Raw genomic sequence first — 19,375 nt, 5'->3', positions numbered from 1 at the left:
TATACTGAATGAATGAATGAGTGAATGAATGATCAAATTCAGGAGCTACTGTGGAGGCCAGGTGCAGCTCCTTCAGGGCAAGCAGCCTGGGACATAGGCACGTGGGGTGGGAGGAGATGGGAGAAGAGAAGGGTGAGCTGAGGCCAGAAGTAAAGAACCTTCCGGGCAGGCAAGGACCATGGGCAGTATCTTGCTGAGCTACAAGCTCAATGTTTCTACGCAGGAAGAGGATACGCTGCCTTCTGTTTTTATATTCTCGTCTTCCATTAAGAGGGACTCAATTGCCTCAAAGCACGCCCACATCCACGATGTCACTGAGCTTCACACAACCCGATGAGGTAGCCGACTCCTGCTACTCTCAGAATCAAAGCCCAAAGTCTTAACCTGGCCTCCAAGCTGCCTGTCTGCCCACCTTGCCAACCTCATCTCATGCGACTCTTCCCTTCACCCACAAGGTTCCAGGGACCTCATCCTTCTATCCATTCTTCCAGTGCCCCAAACCCTCCAATCCCCCAATGCTCTGAGCCCTCCCATCCCCCAATGCCCCGAGCCCTCCCATCCCCCAATGCCCCGAGCCCTCCCATCCCCCAATGCTCCAAGCCCTCCCATCCCCCAATGCCCCGAGCCCTCCAATCCCCCAGTGCCCTGAACCCTCCAATTCTCCAATGTCCCAAACCCTCTAATCCTCTAATGCCCCAATCCCTCCAATATCCCAAAGCCCCAAGCCCTCCATTCCCTCAATGGCCCAAGCCATCCAATCCTCCAGTGCCTGAGCCCTCCAATCCTCCAGTGCCCAAGCCCTCCAATTCCCTAGTGCCCCAACCCCTCCATTCCTCCACTGCCCCAAGCTTTCCAATCCTCCAATGCCCCGAGCCCCCCAGTCCCCCAATGCTCCAAGCCCTCCAATCCTCCAATCTACCAACTCCTCCATTCCTCCAATGTCCCAAGCCTTCTTATATGCCAAAATCTTCAAACATGCTGTTCCTTCTGCCTGGAAAACTCTTCCATGCTCTCTTTGCCTCCCCAGCTCCTAGGATCCTTCAGGTCTCAGTCTATATGTCACACCTCAGGGACACCTCGTTGGACCCCTTTGCCATCTATAAGTTATATACTCCCATCTGGCTTCTCTCCAAACACCCTCTTATTGTCCCTGGAGCTCTGACCCCAACTTCCAATCATGTAGTCACTTGTACAGTTATGCCTCTATTGGCGGCTGTTCTGGAAGCCCCTCAAAGGAAAGAAGAACATTGATTATATTCAACTGTGTCTACCCTGGTACCTGACTCATGACTGGCACTAAATAAGTATTTTTTAAGTGAACAAATGATTGATTACAAGACCACCAAGCCAGGCATGGCAGTACCAGCCAAGAACCCAGTCCCCTTGACAACCCATCTCCTGCTCTCTTCCATGACTTTCAGCTTCCCCTCATTTAGTCTCCCCAGATGCTCTCAAGGGAGTCAGTTTATGGAGAGGAATACATCTGATGGCCCCAACTCAACCCCTAGCATAGCTGGAGTCATCTCCATGCAGGGGTATTCTCCACATTCGCTTCAGCTTCTTTGTCTATAAAATGGAAAAACAGTTGTTATCTAGCTGGGTAGGCATAAGGGTTGAACGAGGAAGGAAACTATGTGAAGGGCTAAATGGGGGCAGAGTCATGAAAATTGCCAGAGAAATTGAAGACCATGTGTTCGCCACTGGTGCCCTTGTCATGCCCTGAAGCCCTTGCATGGAGAGGTAGCAGCACATGAGTGACTGAAAGCATGCCCTCTGGAAGCAGACTGAGCTGTGTTCAAATCCAGATCTGTCAATTACTAGCCTTGTAACCTTCAGCAAATGATCTTGGCTCTCCAAGCCTCAGTGTTCCCATCAGTAAAAGGGGGATAAAGGAAGTGGCCCCTCTTAGGGTTCTGGCCCAGGTGAGAGTTGGATAAACATTAGCTGTTCTTGTCATGCATCTGTTTTTCAGCAGCAGGCATGTAACAGGCAGCCTGTGATGTTTGCTAAATGGGGAAGCGGTGGGGCCTGGGAGGGTGGGCAGGGGGAAGTGGCTTCCGTTAGGGGAGAGGGAGAGAAGGAAAGAGGTGATTCTAATCTCTTCTCCATTCTAGAGCCAGGAGAGGCAAAGAGAGGCAGAAAGAGGGGTCTGGGGACAAAGGACTAAAGATTAAGTGGCAAGGAGACTTTGGGAGGTGGCAAGGACAGTGGTGGGAGGGTGAAGTAGAGCTTGTCCCCCCATCTGTGATCTAAGTCCACAGAGCCTAGGAGGATGAAAAGGAATTACACAACGGAGCTGTGACCAGTTACCAGGGGAGACAAGGACCAATTGTGGACCTGCCCCTAACCTAGGAAGACCATGTTATGGAACACAGTCCTCTTCCCCAATGCCTCTGGTCCTCATTGGATGCAGAAGCTAGAATGCAAGAGTGATATGATTTGGGTCTCCCCCAAGCTCCTTGCTCCTTCCTCAGACATTTATTAAGGATGCCATTGGGCTGGGAGCTGGTAACTGTGGGAAGGCTGTAAGTTGAGTGTGTTGGCAGTTGAGAGGCATAGAGACACAGAAATGGCTCTTTGTCCCCATTCCCCATCCAGTACTTAGCATCGGGGAAGGAGGCTTCTGGGAAGGCCAGGTCAAAGGTCGTGTTGGCTGGTTCCCATCTGACTGCCTGGAAGAGGTGGCGAATCGCTCTCAGGAGAGTAAGCAAGGTAAGGTGGAACCCCCAGCCGTGTTCAATGGACCCTAGGATTCCCATGTCCATTCCTTTCCCTTCCTAATGAGGGTGGGGTACTGGGAGGTAGATGGGAAGACTTGGGCCAGGAGCTCTAGGGTTGGGCTTGTGGTTTCCAAAACAAGAGTCCAAGGTTGTCTGTTGTCCCCCTGCAGAAAGCCGCAGTGACAAGGCAAAGAGACTCTTCCGGCATTATACCGTGGGCTCCTACGACAGCTTTGATGCCCCAAGGTAAATGTCCTTACACCCTCGGGCAACCCCCCTCACCCCAAGTTCCCTTTGCAATGTATTCCTTTAAATACTTCCATCACCTCTAAGCCCCTTTTCTAATCTATTCCTTCTAAAGTTTGATCCAGGGGTGGGAGAAGCCAGAATTAGCTTCAGACAGCACAGCCCAACCCCAAACCATCTTTGGCAGCCACTAAGACTGCCCAGCTCTGGGGTAGCCAGAGACAACGGAGTGGTCAGGGCAGGGCGGGGATGCCTGGGGAGGCCAGGGCGCTCTTATGTCTGGCTGGCTGGAGGCCCTTGTCTCCTTCATGTGCCCCATCTCTGTGCAGTCATGGGCAGTGGGAATGTGTGTGTCCCATGCACCAGTGTGGGGAGGGTATTGTCAGGGCTGGGTGGGATGAGGGTGAGGAGAGAGGTGCACTGACACCTTTCCCCTCCCTGGCTGCTGGCTGACTTGCTTCGGAAGCTTAATGGATGGGATTGGCCCAGGGAGGTGAGAGGGGAGGGGCAGGGAGGGGATGGGGTCAGGAGGGGAAGGACGGGCTGCCTGGGGGGTGTATGAACGTGTGTGTGCACGACCAGAGCTGAGGTTTCCTGGTGTGTGAACGTGTGTCTCTGTAGGTGTGCATGACACGCATCTGTGTGCATGTGTGGCCTGGATGTACCTGTACCTATGCCCGGGGCTGGAGGGTCTGCCCTGCTCTGTATATAGCAGTGCCTTTGTGGCTATGATTATGTGGGGCTGCCTCTGCACATCTGTGCTTCTCTCAATCTGTGGGCAAGCACTGCAGGGCATGTCAGTGAGTCTGCTCACACACATGGACAGGTGGGTCTCTGCACACATCTGTCCCTCTCTGTGCATGTCACTGTGCGTGTGCTCTCGCACATTAACGTGTGTGCATGCATGTGCGTCTGTCTGATTGATCTGAGTTTCAGGACCTGGGATGTTGGGGGAGGGACGGGCAGAGGAGGGGAGGATTCCAGGGCTTGGGCCTCCAGAAGGACAAGGTTGTGGGGGAGGGAGGGTCGTAATTTGGTGTCTAAAATATGACACTCTCCTCCGCTGCTCCCCCCAATCCAGGGAAGGGTCCCCTTGTGCGTAGCATCCTTCCATTAAATGTGTCCAAACCTATGTGTCTGTGTTCTGGCCAGTGGGGATGGGTCGGGGATGGGGGGGGACAGAGAAATGGCAACATGGGGATAGAGGGTGGGGCTGGGGTGCCACCCTGCGCCCCGAGTGTCTGAGGCGCTTGACCGTTGTGCGTGTTTGCCTGGCACGTCTCCGGCTCTGGGCACCGGGTGAGTATTGGGGTACACCCCCCACCCCGAGCTTCTATGTCAACCTCTGCTTCTTGTCTACCAGCGTCTCTCTGGGTCTCTCCTTGGCCTCCGTCCGTGGGGGTCATTTGCCCTACCAGCTGAATGGGGGTGGTCCCCCTCACCCTCAGCTTCCTTCCTCCTTCTACTCTGTCTTGTCAATGGGCTTCCTCCCCTACTCCTCCCTGCCTCTCGCTGGCTCCCACGTGCTCTCTGTGTGTGGTGCGTCGGAGCTTCCCCTCCTCCTGCCTCCTCCCTGTTCCCGGACCCTATCTGCGCTGGCCTGGCCTGTGCCGTGTGGTGCGCCCTGCAGCCAGGGCCCAACCCCGGCCTCCCTCCCGGAGCTGGGCGATCCTTCGTGTGTCTCCCCTCCTGGCGTGTGCCGCCCCCTCCTCGCGCTGGCTCGGGGTCCACGGCTCTCTCGGGGAGCTGTGGTGGTGTGTTCGCCCCTCCGCCTGGGCTTCTCTGGTGGGGGAGGGGTGTTGCTCATGGCCTTGGGGCCCAGTCTGAATGTCCTGGCCTTTCTTGCCGACCGTGTCGAGGTGCGTTGCGTGTTGGTCTGTAGTGGTGGGCTGCGTGTCCCCGCCTGGGGCCTCTCTCACCCGCGGTGTCCCTGCCGGGGAAGCGGGGCTCCGTCCGCGCGTCCGTGCACGCGGCTGCGAGGCATCTTGTGTGATGTTGTGCCTCCCTCTCCCCGCGCTCTCTCGCTCTGCACCTGCGCGGGAGGGCTCTGGAGGGGGGAGGGGGGTTAAGGGGGGGCTCAGACCGGAAGTGCCTCCCCCTTCTCCTCCCCCCTTCAAGCCTCGCCCCTCCCCCTTCTCCCGCCAAGGGGGCCCCCGCGTTCCCCTCCCGGCCCCCTCCCCCCTGCCCGGCCCCCTCCGCCGCCCGGCGCAGGACGCCAAGGGGTTAAGCCTCGCGCCCGCCGCCCGCCTCCGGAGCTGTCCGCGGTGCTGAAGCCGGCGCCGTCCGCGGTCCTCGCGCTACCGCCGCGGCCCGACCCCGCGCCCCGCGCCCCCGCGCCCCCCGGCATGTGAGCCCCCGGCCCTGCCCTCCCTCCCGCGGGGGGGGGTGCGCGCCCCCTCCCCCTCCCCCTCCCGGCGCGGGTCAGCATGAGGCGGGGCCTGGGGGCCCGGACACGGGGGTTCGGCCGAGCGGGGACGGGGACGCGGCGGCGGCGGCGGCGGCGGGGGCGGCCGGCACCGGGACCCGGGCCGGGGCTGGGGCCGCGGCGGCGATGGCTTTGTCTGCGGTCGGCGGCGGGGGTCTCGGGGGCGGCCCCGGTGGGAGCTCCCTGCCGCAGCCGCCCCCCGCGCTGTCCTCCAGCTGGCCAGCTCTGGGGCCCCGGCGGCGCAGCGTCTGGTACATCTACAGGTAACGGAGCGCGCCGCCCCCTGCTTTGCCGCCCGGCCGGCAGGCCCCGGCCCGCGGTGGCGACCCTCCCCCGCCGCTAACCCCCAGCCCCAGGGCCCTTCCCCTTCCCCCAACCCGCCCCTTCCCCTCCGCTCCTCTTCCCTTAACCTTCTCTCAGTCCCAAATCCCTTTCAGCCCCCCCGTCTCAACCCTTCTCCTCTCCATCTCCCTCCCTGGACCCCTGTCCCCGACCCTCCCCCCTAATACGCACTCGTCAGCCCTGGGAATCTTTTCCTCCACCCCCTCACAGGCCCTTCCAGGCCCCCCTCTGCTCTTCCCCCAAGACCTTCCTCCCAGCAGGCCCCCCAAACTGACCCCCCTCCAGGATTTGGAGCCCACTTGCCTTTCTGCCGCCCTTAGCGCCCCCACTCCCCGGAGCCCTCCCTGTGGGGAGCCACGGTGGCTTACCCGCATCCGCCTACATCCCAGGCCCCTGTCCCTCTGATCCCCACATCCCCACACCTCTTCACGTTGTTGGCAAGTCCCCCCATTCATACCCCTCTCTCCCATTCACAGTCATCCCCCCTCCATCACACACGCATCCCGCCCCCGGCTTCCCCTCCCCTCCTCTTTTTCCGCTGCGTGTCACTGTGCGACGGTTCGTGTGTCAGTGTGGCTGTGTCGATGTGCGTGTGTGTGACTGCCTGCAGCCGCGTGCGTGTGTGTGCGTGTGTGTGTGAGTGAGAGAGAGATGGAGAGATGGTGGGCTCCCAGCCCACCCCCCAACTGTGTCCATCTGTGTGTCCCTGTGTGACAGCGTCTGCCTCTGTATGACTTGGAGCGACAGCGAGGCTGTCTGGGACTGTGTGTGTGTGTGTGTGTGTGTGTGTGTGTGCGTGGTGTGTGGTGTGTGGTGTGTGCTGGAGTGGGTCTGTCCCAGGGACTGCGGCTGTGCTTCCCAACACCCACCCTCCTGGGCCTGGCCTGCCCCTCCCCCACAGGTCCCTACTTCAAGGGTCCATCCTGTGTCTCCGTCCCCATGTGCTCCTCCTCCTTGCCCCCTTGCCCCCGGGGGTCTGTGCATGTCAGGGGCACTTGAGTCACTGGCTCTGCCCTCTGCCCATGTGGGGCACGTGTGCTGAGCCCCGTCTGAGCTGCATGGGGAGCCGCATCCGCTTGTGTGTGCCACTTCTGAGCATGGGGAGGGGGGCTGGCGTCCCTGTGTGGGGCCTCTGGGCAGGCCGTGGACAAGGGTACATGGGGAAGGGCTTGAGTGCGGGGTTGGGGGTGCGCCGTGCACAGCAGCAGGCTCTGGGCTGGCGGACCCTGGGTGTGTGAGAGGGACGGTGGGGTGGGGAGGGGAGTGCTGGCCGCTGCAGTGCCCCTGTGTGTGGGATCCAGTGAACAAGAGCTGGCTGCTGAGCTCCGGAGGCCGCTCAGGGTTGCTGAGGGATGGCCTGGGGAAAAGCATTGTGTGAGCTCCTGCAGGGCAGGTAGTCAGCCAGAGGGAGCCTGAATGGGGTGCTGCGGGGGCAGCCAAGATGGGGGGCGAGGGGGAGGGGCTAGAGGGGTCTGGGTAGGAGGTGCAGGGTTGAGAACGGAACAGGGGAGAGTGGAGATGCTGAAGTGGGGGAGGGGTGGAGGCTGGAGCACGGAGGGTTCGGAGCAGAGAAATGGAGTGGGGAGGGAATTTGGGGAATGTGGGGAGGATTTGGGAGTGGGGATTTGGACAGTAGGGGGAGAATACCAAGAGGACGCAGGGAATGTAAATGAAACGCAGCTGCCAGTAAACGCAGGTGGGAGGGCTGTGGTGAAGTGAGTCGAGGGGGCAGAAATAGGTTTAGGTTTCCACTGATGCAAAAGTGGGTACCTGGGAAGTATGAAAGGGACCAGAGGTGCTTTAGGGGAGCCAGTGAGATTACTTACGGAGGTGCCAGAGGGTGTGGGAAGGATGAGGCTAAAGGACGAGGGAGAGGTCGCAGGACAAGGGTGAGGAGGTCGCAGAGGTCTGAGGAGGATGCTTTGAGGGAAAGGGGGGTAGGGTGTGTCAGGGGACATGGGAAATGGGGGGATGGCTCCATGGGGTGTGAGGAGGGCTTGTGGGAGTCAGGGATGAGGAGGGTGGGTTAGGGCAATGTGGAACCTCAAGATGGCATGCAGGAGTAGGGAGTGAGGTGCAGAGAGGAGGGGTACACAGGAGTTGGGGAGAGGGAGTTTAGAGGTACATGGAGCTGTGGGAGCAAAAGAGCAGTTGGGAAGTCCAAGGAGACTGTGGTGGGATGAGGGCAACACCACCTATGTCCTAGCTGGGGATTGGGTGAGGGAGTCATGGAGCAGAGAGGGGAATGGAGCATGTGTAGGATAGGGGTTGGTTGAGAAGCAGGAACAGGGTGGGTCTGGATGTTGTTGGACCCCCTTCCTGCCCTAGATCGCCACTGGCATATATATAGGTTACCTCTGGTGAATTCAAATCTTGGCTTTGATATTTTTTTAACTGGTGTCATCTTGAGCAAGTTATTTCTCTGTGCCTCAGTTTCCCCATCTATAAAATGGGAAGAATAACAGTCAACCTTTCCCTGGATTGTTGTGAAGACTAACTGAATACATAAATGGAAATATATAAATGCAAAGTGCTTGGAATCATGGCTGGCATTCAGCAATAATTCAATAAGTGTTCCTCGTCACGGTGTTACTGCCACACCCTGGGATAAACTCCAGGTGCTGCAGGGCCGAGCTCAGGGTGGATTCTGAGCAGACGGATATATGTGCTCAAGGTATTTCGGTGCTGTGGAGTGGAGGGTATTACCATTGCAGTTACCTGAGTATTCTCTTGGGTATTGTTGAAGAGTGATACTCACTGTGTGACCTTGGACAAGTTACTTAACCTTTCTGTGCCTCTGTTTCCTCACCTATAAAGTGAAATTAGGGCTGGGTGTGGTGACTCATGCCTGTAATCCCAACACTTTGGGAGACTGAGGTGGGAGGACTGTTTGAGTCTAGGAGTTCAAGACCAGCATGGGAAAGATAGTGAGATCCCATCTCTACCAAAAAAAAAAAAAAAAAAAAAATTTATTTTAATTAGCTGGGCACGGTGGTAAGCACCTGTAGTCTTAGGTACTTGGGAGGCTGAAGTTGGAGGATCCTTTGAGCTCAGGAGTTTGAGGCTGCAGTGAGCTATGATTGTGCCACTGCACTCCAGCCTGGGCAAGAGAGTGAGACTCTGTCTCAAAAAATATAAATAAATACATAGATAATGTGGAATTGGTACTTATCCCTACCCCAGAGGCTGGTTATGAAAAGACAATTTAATGATCTATCTGTGAAGGGCTTCAGATACTGCCCAGCCCATGGCAAGTACTCCTTCTTGGCATATTGACATGGGAGTTTTATTGACTATATTGGCTGACATTTGGGGAAGGCTTATGTATGGGGTATGAGGCTGATGAGGGGGCAAGAGAGAGATTCCAGAGGGCAGGGAGAAAGATGGAGGTAGGGAGGGGTTTGTGGTATGAGTGAAAGAAAAGTGAAGTTACCTCCAGTGAGGAAGGGTGCTGCTGGCTGCTAGGGGAGCCTGGAGACCTGGAAGAGATACAAGAGGAGGAGTAGGAAAGTGAGAATGAGGACATTACAGAATGCATGGATAGAAACAGGCAGCTCTGACCTCTGAGCCAATTTCCGTGTCCAGTTTCCTTGTCCACTCGCTGTTCCAGCCTTCTCAGCCCCTTTCCTCCCTTCCCCTCTCCCTTTTCCTCCCTTCATTCACCCCTTTGAGCCCCTTCCCTCCTTCTCTGTCAACACCTCTCCATCCAGGGGAGGAAGACATGGCGGGTATGGTTGGATGAGTTTACTGGACTGTGGTGAACTTTGAGCAAGGACTGTTGCTGGAGTATGTACATGTGAACATGTGTGGTGTTAGGTGCACTGAGGCGCCACAAGGAGGGTGGCGGCAGGAAGGGAGGACACGTGCACATCCAGAACCCTGTCGCCACGGTGCAAATGTATGGATTTTTATAAGGGGAGCCATGGGGGTCCCGGGAGCATACAGGGGTGCTTGTGGGGGTGGTACCCAAATACAGTGGAGCACAGTAAGTATTACTGCCTTTTGCTGGGATGTATGTGTTCAGAGGGCGTGTTTTGGGAATACACTGAGATCCGAGTGAGGGGGAGTTATTATTGGAACATACTGGGATGTGTGGGGGTTGCCGAAACATACTGGAGTATTCGAGGAGGGCTGTTTTGCTGAATTTGTGGGGGCAGGTAATTGGGAGCATGCTTGGCTATGATTGGAGTGTATTAGGGCCACATGGATGTTACTGGGATCTGGGTATTATTGGAATACACCGGAATTGTGAGGGTGGGAGGTGGGACAGGCTTTAGACAGTGCTGAAGGAAGCAGGGCACAGCAGAGCGCACGTTCCAGTGACTCCTGGGTGTTCTTGGGTATTCTGAAGGCAGTGGGGTTGCAGCCAGGATGTCTGAGTATTCCTGCTGTAGACTGGGGGTGTCGGATCCTCTGGGAATGGAATGGATGTATATTCCTGAGGTGTACAGTGGTCATATCAGGGGTTTGGGGCTGTTTGAGTGAGCATTGAGATCCATGAACTGTATCTGAGTTTCATTGACATTTCCTGGGTACATTTGGTGGCTTTACTGGAAACTACCACCCATATTCATGGGTGCTTTGCATTTTACTATAATAGAATATGCTGAGTGCTTGCAGGAGCTCCATTTGAGATGCACCAGGGAATACAGAAGACAGTGCTGTCCGCAGCGAGCTTTGCAGCAGTGGAAATGTTTTGTATCTGTACTGTCCAATGTGGTGGCCACCAGCCACGTGCGGCTTCTGCACACTTGGAAATATGGCTACTGTGACTGAGGAATTGAATTTTTCCATTTGATTTTGATTAGCTTTCATAAAAACAGCCACGTGAACTTAGTGGTCACCATAGTGGGCAGTGCAGAATTAGCAGTTTTACCCTGTGTGGGGTCCTTGGGAGGTGACATATATATAAAGGAATTTTGAGGGGTATCATCAAAATACATGAATCCTCTTGACTTAACATCCTGACCTGAGGACATCAAGCAGATCGTATTGAGCACCTACTGTGTGCCAGGCACTGTGCAAAATACTAAATGTGTATTACCCCCACTGGACTCCCACTGCAACCCCATCAGGTAGGGTCTGTGATCGCCCTCCATTATAGATGGGGGAACTGAGGCACAAAAGGTTAAAGTTGTGGGCTCAAGGTCATAGGCAGGAAGTGACTAGCAGGGACCCAAGCCGGGCCGTCTGGTAATCTGGAGGCTTTTCTCCCCATCCTCCCCACCGTGCCTGGCGCTGAATGGATGGGTGGATGGATGCATGGATGGATGAATGAGGAGAGAGGGAGTGGGAGAGAGAGCATGTGGGCTCCAAGGGGGAAGCCCGTCAGGGCCGACGCTAGCATACGCACACAGAGTGGGTGACAGAGATCCTAGGAGGTACAATTAATGGCCCTGGAGCAGGGGTTCAGGTCTCTGGGTTGCTGGGTGGGGGACAGGCTCTGTGTCTCATGATCTCTTCTCTACTCCCCACCACTACCCCCCCATTTCTCCTGCCTCCCTGCCAGCGATTACATCATTAAGGAGAAGACAGTCTTGCTGCAGAAGAAGGACAGTGAGGGGTTTGGGTTCGTGCTCCGGGGGGCCAAGGGTGAGTGCCAGCCGGGGAGGGGATGGGAGAAGGGCTCTGTGACCCCAGAAGCAGGGCTGGAAAAGGGGGTGGGAAAGGGAAAGGGACCCCAGCCCACCCACCACCCCACCCCGGGGTGCTGGTCCCTCAGCTGCGGTGAGGCCTCCGTGACTTGGGTCTGAGCCCCATCCCCTGCTCGGCCTCTCCACCCCCTCCCCTCCGACCCCGCCGGCTCCTCCCTGTCTGCAGCGCAGACCCCCATCGAGGAGTTCACCCCCACCCCGGCCTTCCCGGCGCTGCAGTATCTGGAGTCGGTGGACGAGGGTGGCGTGGCATGGCGAGCTGGACTGCGAATGGGAGACTTCCTCATCGAGGTCAGTCCAGGCCCCCTCTCTTCCCTGGGACCCTGTGACAAGTTCCCAGACCCCCTCATGATCCACACCAGGATCTGGCTGCCCAGTTTTATTCTCCTTTAGCACCAGGATTCCCAGCCCCCTGCCCTCCCTCCAGCCAGCCTCTGCTTTCCCCAGCGATTCCACCTAAAGGCCTCTGAGGCATCTCAAAAGAGTGACACAGAGCTGTCCCCAACACATACACAATACCAGGGGATGGCCAGGCACAGTGGCTCACGCCTGTAATCCCAGTGCTTTGGGAGGCTGAAGCAGGTGGATTGCTTGAACTCAGGGGTTTGAGACCTGCCTGGGCAACAGAGCAAGACCCTGGCTCTTAAAAAAAAAAAGTAGCTGGTGCTGTGTGCCTGAGGCCTCAGCTACTCGAGAGGCTGAGGTGGGAGGATTGCTTGAACCTAGGAAGTCGAGGCTGCAGTGAGCCATGATTGTGCCACTGCACCCCAACCTGGGTGACAGAGACCCTGTCTTTTAAAAATAAATAAATAAATAAATAAATAAATAAATAAATAAATACTGGGGACAAGGAGGGCGGGGGAAGTGAATAGGGTAGGCTGAGCCTCTTCCCCAACCCTGGGGCCAGGGAGGGTGGGAAAGCGGGCTTGCCCAGGGAGGCAGTAGTATGAAGGGTCAGAGGGAGGGGAACGTGGCCCAGAGGCCCATGGACAGGGCAGCGCAGGAGCCATCCTTATTGGGGTCTCTGAAGCTGCAAGCACTCCTCCCCTCGTCTACTCTGTGTGATCTGGGGGTGTCTGTGCCACAGGTGAACGGGCAGAATGTGGTGAAGGTCGGCCACCGACAGGTGGTGAACATGATCCGCCAAGGGGGCAACACGCTGATGGTGAAGGTGGTGATGGTCACCAGGCACCCGGACATGGATGAGGCAGTGCACAAGAAAGGTGCTCCTGCGGCCACTCTCGCAGCCACCCCACTGCCACCAGGCTCAGCCCCGCGGGAGCCCCAGGGCTGGTTGCCGCTGCCCAAGGCCTTCCGTTCCCTAGCATTACTTCTCCATTACCCTTGTGGGGAGAAACTGAGGCAGGGAGGGCTCAGCACGCTGGCATCGGCTATTCTCTGAGCCCTGGGAGCCCTGTGGTGGTAGAGGGTGGGGGGGCGTCTCCCCCATGATACTGATGCCTCCCCTCATCACGTTTCCAGCACCCCAGCAGGCCAAGCGGCTGCCGCCCCCAACCATCTCCCTGCGTTCCAAATCTATGACCTCAGAGCTGGAGGAGATGGGTGAGCCTGCGGGGCTGCTGAGGCCAGGGGGCCGGGGGGGGAGAGGGGAAGGAGGGCTGGACCATCCCTCGAGTTCGTTAGTGTTGTTAGTGACCAGGGGTCCTTGTCCTCATCCTGTCCCCAGTCCATGGGTCGGACTCTGGCCTGTGTGTGTGTCTCTGGGAAGGGGTGTCTGAGAGGCGACTCTCCTCTGTGCTCTTGTATCTGTTTCTCTGTTGGGGTCTCTCTCAGGGTCTGTATGTACCCTCTCTGCGGGTCTCTCTGTCTCCTTCCTTCTGTCCCACCTCACCCCCAAGCCCCATTCAGCATCTCTCCCTCCACCAGCTCCCCCCAACCCCCAATAACAGAGAAAAGCGAGCCCCTCCCTCCAGACGAGGCCGAGTGGACCTGGGGGTCCCATTTCCCCTGACAGGGGGCTGGTCGGACAGCTGACCGCCCCCAGCCCCGGGGCCCAGAGGGAGGTGGGCTTCCAGAGAGGGGGCCCCTCTCCTTCCCTTGACGTCCTAACTCTTGGCTCCTCTACTGCCTCTCCCCCGGGCTAGTCTCCCCCTGGAAGAAGAAGAGTGGTGAGTGGGCACAGGACTGGCGGGAGGGCCCCCGTCTCCCGACCCCGCCGGCGGACTCGCCCCTCCCCGACCCCGGCCCCTCACTGCCCCTCTCGCGCATGCGCGCGCCCGCTGGCCACGCCCACCGGCCCGCACCTGCTGGCCACGCCCACAGGCCGAGCCCGCTCCACCCCGCCCCCGGGGGCTCCCTGGGCTTCATCCGTGTTCTTTGCCCACAGAGTACGAGCAGCAGCCGGCGCCGGTGCCCAGCATGGAGAAAAAGCGGACCGTGTATCAGATGGCTCTCAGTAAGACGGCCCAGCCCTGCTCCTCGGGCTGCCGGGCCCCAGCCCCGGCATCCGCTGCATCCCCGTCCCACCATGAGCCCCACGGCGCCCCTCACCTTCCTGCCCCAGAGAGGCCGCGATTCCACCTCCCCTCCCTCCGCCCGCCCTCTCCCGACGGCTGCCCCGTTCCCTGCCCGCACCCCTTCCTACCCTGGGTGCTGCCCCCCGGGCTTGGTGATTGTGTCTCCAAGCGGGACTGGCCGTCCACCTGGACCCAGGCAGGGCTGCCCTTTCTTGGTTGATCCAGGTGCTGGATGAGCTGCGGGGCGGCAGCTCTGGTCTCTGCGGCCCGGGTCAAAGCAAACTTCATTTCATTGTCTTCCCATCTGTTCATCTCCCCCTAGACAAACTGGATGAAATCCTGGCCGCAGCTCAACAGACCATCAGTGCAAGCGAGAGCCCTGGGCCCGGTGGCCTCGCGTCCCTGGGCAAACACCGACCCAAAGGCTTCTTTGCCACTGAGGTAGGCGGCCTGGTATGGGGAGGAACTGGCAGGGGGAAGGCGGTTCACACACCAACCTGGAGCCTTTCTCTTTCCAAAACCCTCCTGATGCCCCTGTGCTTTAGGCTGGTCCTGGAGGGGCGACACGCATCCTAGGGTTTCCTCCTTTCTCCCAACTTTGGGGACCTCCTTTCCTCCTTATCCCCTTTCCCTCAAATCCCATCTCTGTCCTTTTCTCTCTCCACTTTCCACCCCTGCTGTTATACTTGCGCTCTTGCCCTGCCTCTTTCTGTCCCTCTGCGTCCCGTCTTAAGGGTCTCTGGGAAGGCAAAATGATGTCATGGATGGAGATTCCCCGACATAATAATAGATACCCAACACGTAGTACTTATTAAAATATGAATGGTCACGTCTGTCGCCACTCTGTCTGCCTCTCCCCACAACCAGAGGCCAATCTGTGGGGAGTGTTGATAATTTGGGGGACACTGCATTTTATTTTTTAATTTTTATTTATTTATTTATTTTGAGATTGAGTCTCACTCTGCCATCCAGGCTGGAGTGCATTGGGGCAAGCTCTGCTCACTGCAACCTCTGCTCCCAGGGTTCAAGAGATTTTCCTGCCTCAGCCTCCTGAGTAGCTGGGATTACAGGTGTGCGCCACCTTGCCTGGCTAATTTTTGTATTTTTAATAGAGATAGGGTTTTGCCATGATGGCCAGGCTGGTCTCGAACTCCTGGCCTCAAGTAATCCGCCCGCTTCAGCCCCCCTAAGTGCTGGGATTACAGGCATGAGCCACCTTGCCTGGCCAGACACCAAATTTTATATGGATTATCTCATTCATTCCTTAGATTCATCCTGGGAGATGCACGAGGTTGTTAGCCCATTTACAGAGGGGGAAACTGAGGCTCAAGGAAGGAAGAGGGATTTTAACCCGGGGCAGCCCTCTGAACCCATGGTCCTGCCACAGCTCTGGCTATCCTGGTGGGGTCCTGCTGGTCCCTTCCTGGATGTTGCCCCACTCCACTGGACTGTGTGCCTTCCCTCCAACACATCCCCCACTAGGCCTACCAGTGCCACCCCTTACCCTCCAACTGTCTCCTCCAGAGGCCACGCTCTGCCTTACTCCTCCCTTCCCGCTTCCTTCTTCTCTGCCCAGTCCCTATCCTCTGGCCACATCCACCACCTAGTGGTCAGGAGTCTATTTACTCTAAAACTGGGTTCTTTGGCTTTTAGGGGGTCATGGATCTCTTTGGCAGGCTGCCATAGTCCTCAGAATAATGCTTATAAATGCATAACATAAAATAAGTTAACAAAAGAGGCCAGTTACACTAAAATATAGTTCTCAAAATATTTTTCAAAAGCAAAATTTGTGATATCATAATATCATCTTTTTTTGTCAACATGTTAGACACTGGCGGTGGATCTTAACAACTCTAATTTCAAAATCACGAGGAGCATAAACACCATTTTGGGAAATCTGCACCACTGTGATGGGATATGGAAATATCTGTGATTCCTACTGGGGATACAGGCATGGGTCTTGCTGAAACTAGCATGGTTTGCTGCTTACGTATTTAATTGAGGAAAGGTTGAGTTTTTGTTGGAGGATGATGAAAATGAAAACATAGGATTTCTTTTCCTATACAAGTGCACAGGCCTCTGAAGTCTATCCACAGTCCCTCGTGCTCTGGAGGGTCTCGTACTTGTATAAAAATCAAGAGTAGGAGGCTGGGTGTCGTGGCTCACGCCTGTAATCCCAGCACTTTGGGAGGCTGAAGCGGGCTGATCACCTGAGGTCAGGAGTTTGAGACCAGCCTGGCCAACATGGAGAAACCCCATCTCTACTAAAAATACAAAAATTAGCCAGATGTGGTGGCATGTGCCTGTAATCCCAGCTACTCAGGAGGCTGAGGCGAGAGAATCGCTTGAACCCAGGAGGCGGAGGTTGCAGTAAGCCGAGATCACGCCATTGCACTCCAGCCTGGGTGACAAAAGCAAAACTCTGTCTCAAAAAAAAAAAAAAAAAGGAAAAAAGAAAAAAAAAAACTTCTTCCTTATATGGAGTCCAAATCTACCTCCCCTGGGCTCTTATTTTTTGGACACTGTTTTCTTCTTCTGTCTTCACTTGCACTGCAGCAAACTTCTCATAACTCCTCAGCAAACTTCTTCACAACCAGCTTTAAGAAGGAAAGGGCAATAGAGAAACAGAAAGAGAGAACATGCACATTCCCATTTTACAGAAGACGAAACGGTTTTAGAGATTTGCATTCACTTGCCGGAGACCTCCCATCGAGTGTGTATCTAATCAGACAGAACCAAAGTCCAAATTTGCCTACTTGCTGAAATTTATTAGAACCCCAGGATCAATATGCGAAGGGTTTTTGTAGTTATTCCTGGACAGGTGCAAAGCAGAGAAAATCTTGAGTACGTGCGGGCTCCCAGACGAGGCTGAACGAGGGTGCCTTCTCATTTCAGCTCTTATACTGTGAACAAGTGTCTTTTCTCGGTCTATTTAGTGCCACGTGCTTTGCATCTTTGGGCCTTTTAGTGGTGATATCAGTGTTTCAAAGGTCCCCCAAGCATGGTGCTGAAGAGCTGTCTAGTGTTCCTAAGTACGAGAAGGCCGTGATGTGCCTTATGGAGAAAATACGTATGTTAGAGAAGCTTCATTCAGGCATGAGTTAGAGCACTGTTAGCCAGTGCAGAGTTGGATGTGAAGGAATCAACAATGTATATTAAATAAGGCATCCTTCAACAGAAGCATGCATAAAACGAGATTATGTATTGATTGGTTGAGGGAAATGTGTGGCAGCCTCCTATTAACATAACTACCGCAAATAGCCACAATTGCCTGTGTTTGGGGCTGCGTACTTCTTTGTTGTGGAAGCCTGTCCTGTGCATTGTAGGATTTTAGCAGCATCCCTGGCCTCTACCGTCTGGATGCCAGCAGCAAATACTCCCCAGTGTCCTCTGGGGAGCAAAACCACCTCTAATTGAGAACCACTGCCCTATATCATTCTAAGGTTAAAAGATTTTCAGGGCCGGGCACAGCGGCTCACACCTATAATCCCAGCACTTTGGAAGGCCGAGGCTGGCTGATCCCTGGAGCTCAGTAGTTCCAGACCAGCATAGGCAACATGGCAGAAAACCCATCTCTACTAAACATACAAAAATTAGTTGGGCAGATGTGGTGGCACACACCCGTAGTCCTAGCTACTCCGGGGGCTGAAGAGGGAGGATCACCTGAGCCTCCGGGGTTGAGGCTGCAGTAAGCCATGATTGTGCCACTGCACTCCTGCCTGGGCCACAGAGAGAGACCACCCTGTCTCTAAAAAACAAACAGAAAAGATTAAAAGATTTTCAGCCCCAGGATTATCCCAAGTGGACTTAGATTCAGGATGCTACCATCCATATTCACTCATTAAATTATTCAGTATTTATTGGAAGCCTGGGAGGTACTCCCACTAATCCCATTACTTCATGCCTCCCCCCAATCTGTATTTTACACTCTCCTCCTTCTGAATTTCCCTCTCTGGGTCTCTAAACACACCCCAGGTGTTTGTTTGTTCCTGATCCCCCAGAAACTCTATATTAACAGACAAATGGGGATTCAAATTCTGACTTCCTTTAACTTAATTTGCCACCTTGGACCACATTACTTAATTTCTCTGCATCTCAGTTTTCTGTTCTGTAAAATGGGGCTAAAGCCAGCCTTGCCCAGTTCTTATGAGGATTCCATGAGATTAACTGTAACACAGCAAACTCCCAACAGATGGCGAACCCCTCAGGATAGAAAATAGGCCAGGCTGGGCTGGGCGCGTGGCTCACACCTACAATCCCAGCACTTTGGGAGGCCAAGGCAGGCAGATCACAAGGTCAAGAGATCGAGACCATCCCTGTAAAATACGGTGAAACCCATGCTAAAAATACAAAAAAAAAAAAAAAAAAATCAGTTGAAATTGGTGGCTGAGCCTGAGTCCCAGCTACTCAGGAGGCTGAGGCAGGAGAATGGCACAAACCTGGGAGGCAGAGCTTGCAGTGAGCCAAGATCGTGCCACTGCACTCCAGCCTGGGTGACAGAGCGAGACTCCTTCTCAAAAAAAAAAAAGAAATAGGCCAGGTGCAGTGGCTCTCACCTGTAATCCCAACACTTTGGGAGGCCAAGGCAGGAAGATCACTTGAGGCCAGGAGTTCAAGACTAGCCTGGGCAACATAGTGAGACCCTGTCTCTACAAAATATTTAAAAATTAGCCAGTCATGGTATGTGCTGAGGTGGGAGGATCACTTGAGCAAGGGAGGTCAAGGCTGCAGTGAGCCATGATTGCGCCACTGCGCTCCAGCCTGGGCAACAGACTGAGACCCTGTCTCAACAAATACATACATTAATTAATTGAAATAAAGTAAACTAGAAAGTCCACCATGACTCACCAGTGATCTCTGTGTATGCCTCCAGAGACCCTGCAACATCAGAGACCCCACAATAGCACATCAGACTGAGTGTAAATCTCTGATAAACTAATTAGAGCAAGTCCTGTTTTCATTAATTCAACAAATGCACAGAGCTCCTGTGAAGTGCCAGGCAGTCACAGTGCTAGGTCTGCCCTGCATGAACCCAGGTACAGGACAGTCAAGAGCCTAACCCTCAAGGAGCTCACTCTCTGAGTTCCAAAGACCCCCACCCCCAGAGGAGCCCAGACACCAGCCAGTAATAAAACCAGCTGCCCACCTGCCCCCACCTCCTAGAAATGAAACTCAGAGGCACTCACCTGAGTTCTGCGAGACCTCCTTTCCCTCTGTGTCCAGAGGACCCATAGTCATTTATCCTGTACATCCCCCTTGCCTTTTCTTCTCTCACCTCTTGGATCTGTCCCTGGGCCTTCCCCAGGCCCCCGTCTCATGCTGGAGGCTCTTTCTGCCACCTTCTCTGCTCCTTCCCACCTGCCATTTTTATCTTTCCCACTCTCTGAGTCAATGCAGATGCCCCTTCATGAGGTTTCTGCATCTTGGTGGCCTCTCTTGATGTCTGGTCTTGTTCTCGGTGTCCCCATTTCCCATTTCAGCTCCTCTCCCCTCTTCACTCTGCATCTTCCC

General features: G+C 55.3%; 1 protein-coding gene across 2 annotated transcripts in view; it reads left to right on the top strand.

Annotated features, from left to right (window-relative positions):
• Positions 1-19,375, top strand: part of SHANK1 (SH3 and multiple ankyrin repeat domains 1) — a 56,290-nt gene that overhangs the window by 15,690 nt on the left and 21,225 nt on the right. Inside the window, exons 12-20 of one of the 2 annotated variants that reach the window (XM_009195065.4) lie at positions 2,599-2,712; positions 2,891-2,966; positions 3,433-3,459; positions 11,243-11,325; positions 11,554-11,678; positions 12,475-12,610; positions 12,870-12,950; positions 13,735-13,803; positions 14,187-14,305. In XM_009195065.4, coding sequence (XP_009193329.1) covers positions 2,599-2,712; positions 2,891-2,966; positions 3,433-3,459; positions 11,243-11,325; positions 11,554-11,678; positions 12,475-12,610; positions 12,870-12,950; positions 13,735-13,803; positions 14,187-14,305 — 830 coding nt within the window. The remainder of the gene's footprint in view (positions 1-2,598; positions 2,713-2,890; positions 2,967-3,432; positions 3,460-11,242; positions 11,326-11,553; positions 11,679-12,474; positions 12,611-12,869; positions 12,951-13,734; positions 13,804-14,186; positions 14,306-19,375) is intronic. The other variant, XM_031659211.1, reaches the window with a different exon arrangement.

Source organism: Papio anubis, chromosome 20 (genome assembly GCF_008728515.1).
Source record: "Papio anubis isolate 15944 chromosome 20, Panubis1.0, whole genome shotgun sequence".
NCBI classification, from domain to species: domain Eukaryota; kingdom Metazoa; phylum Chordata; class Mammalia; order Primates; family Cercopithecidae; genus Papio; species Papio anubis.
This window is presented reverse-complemented; position numbering and strand designations above follow the sequence as displayed.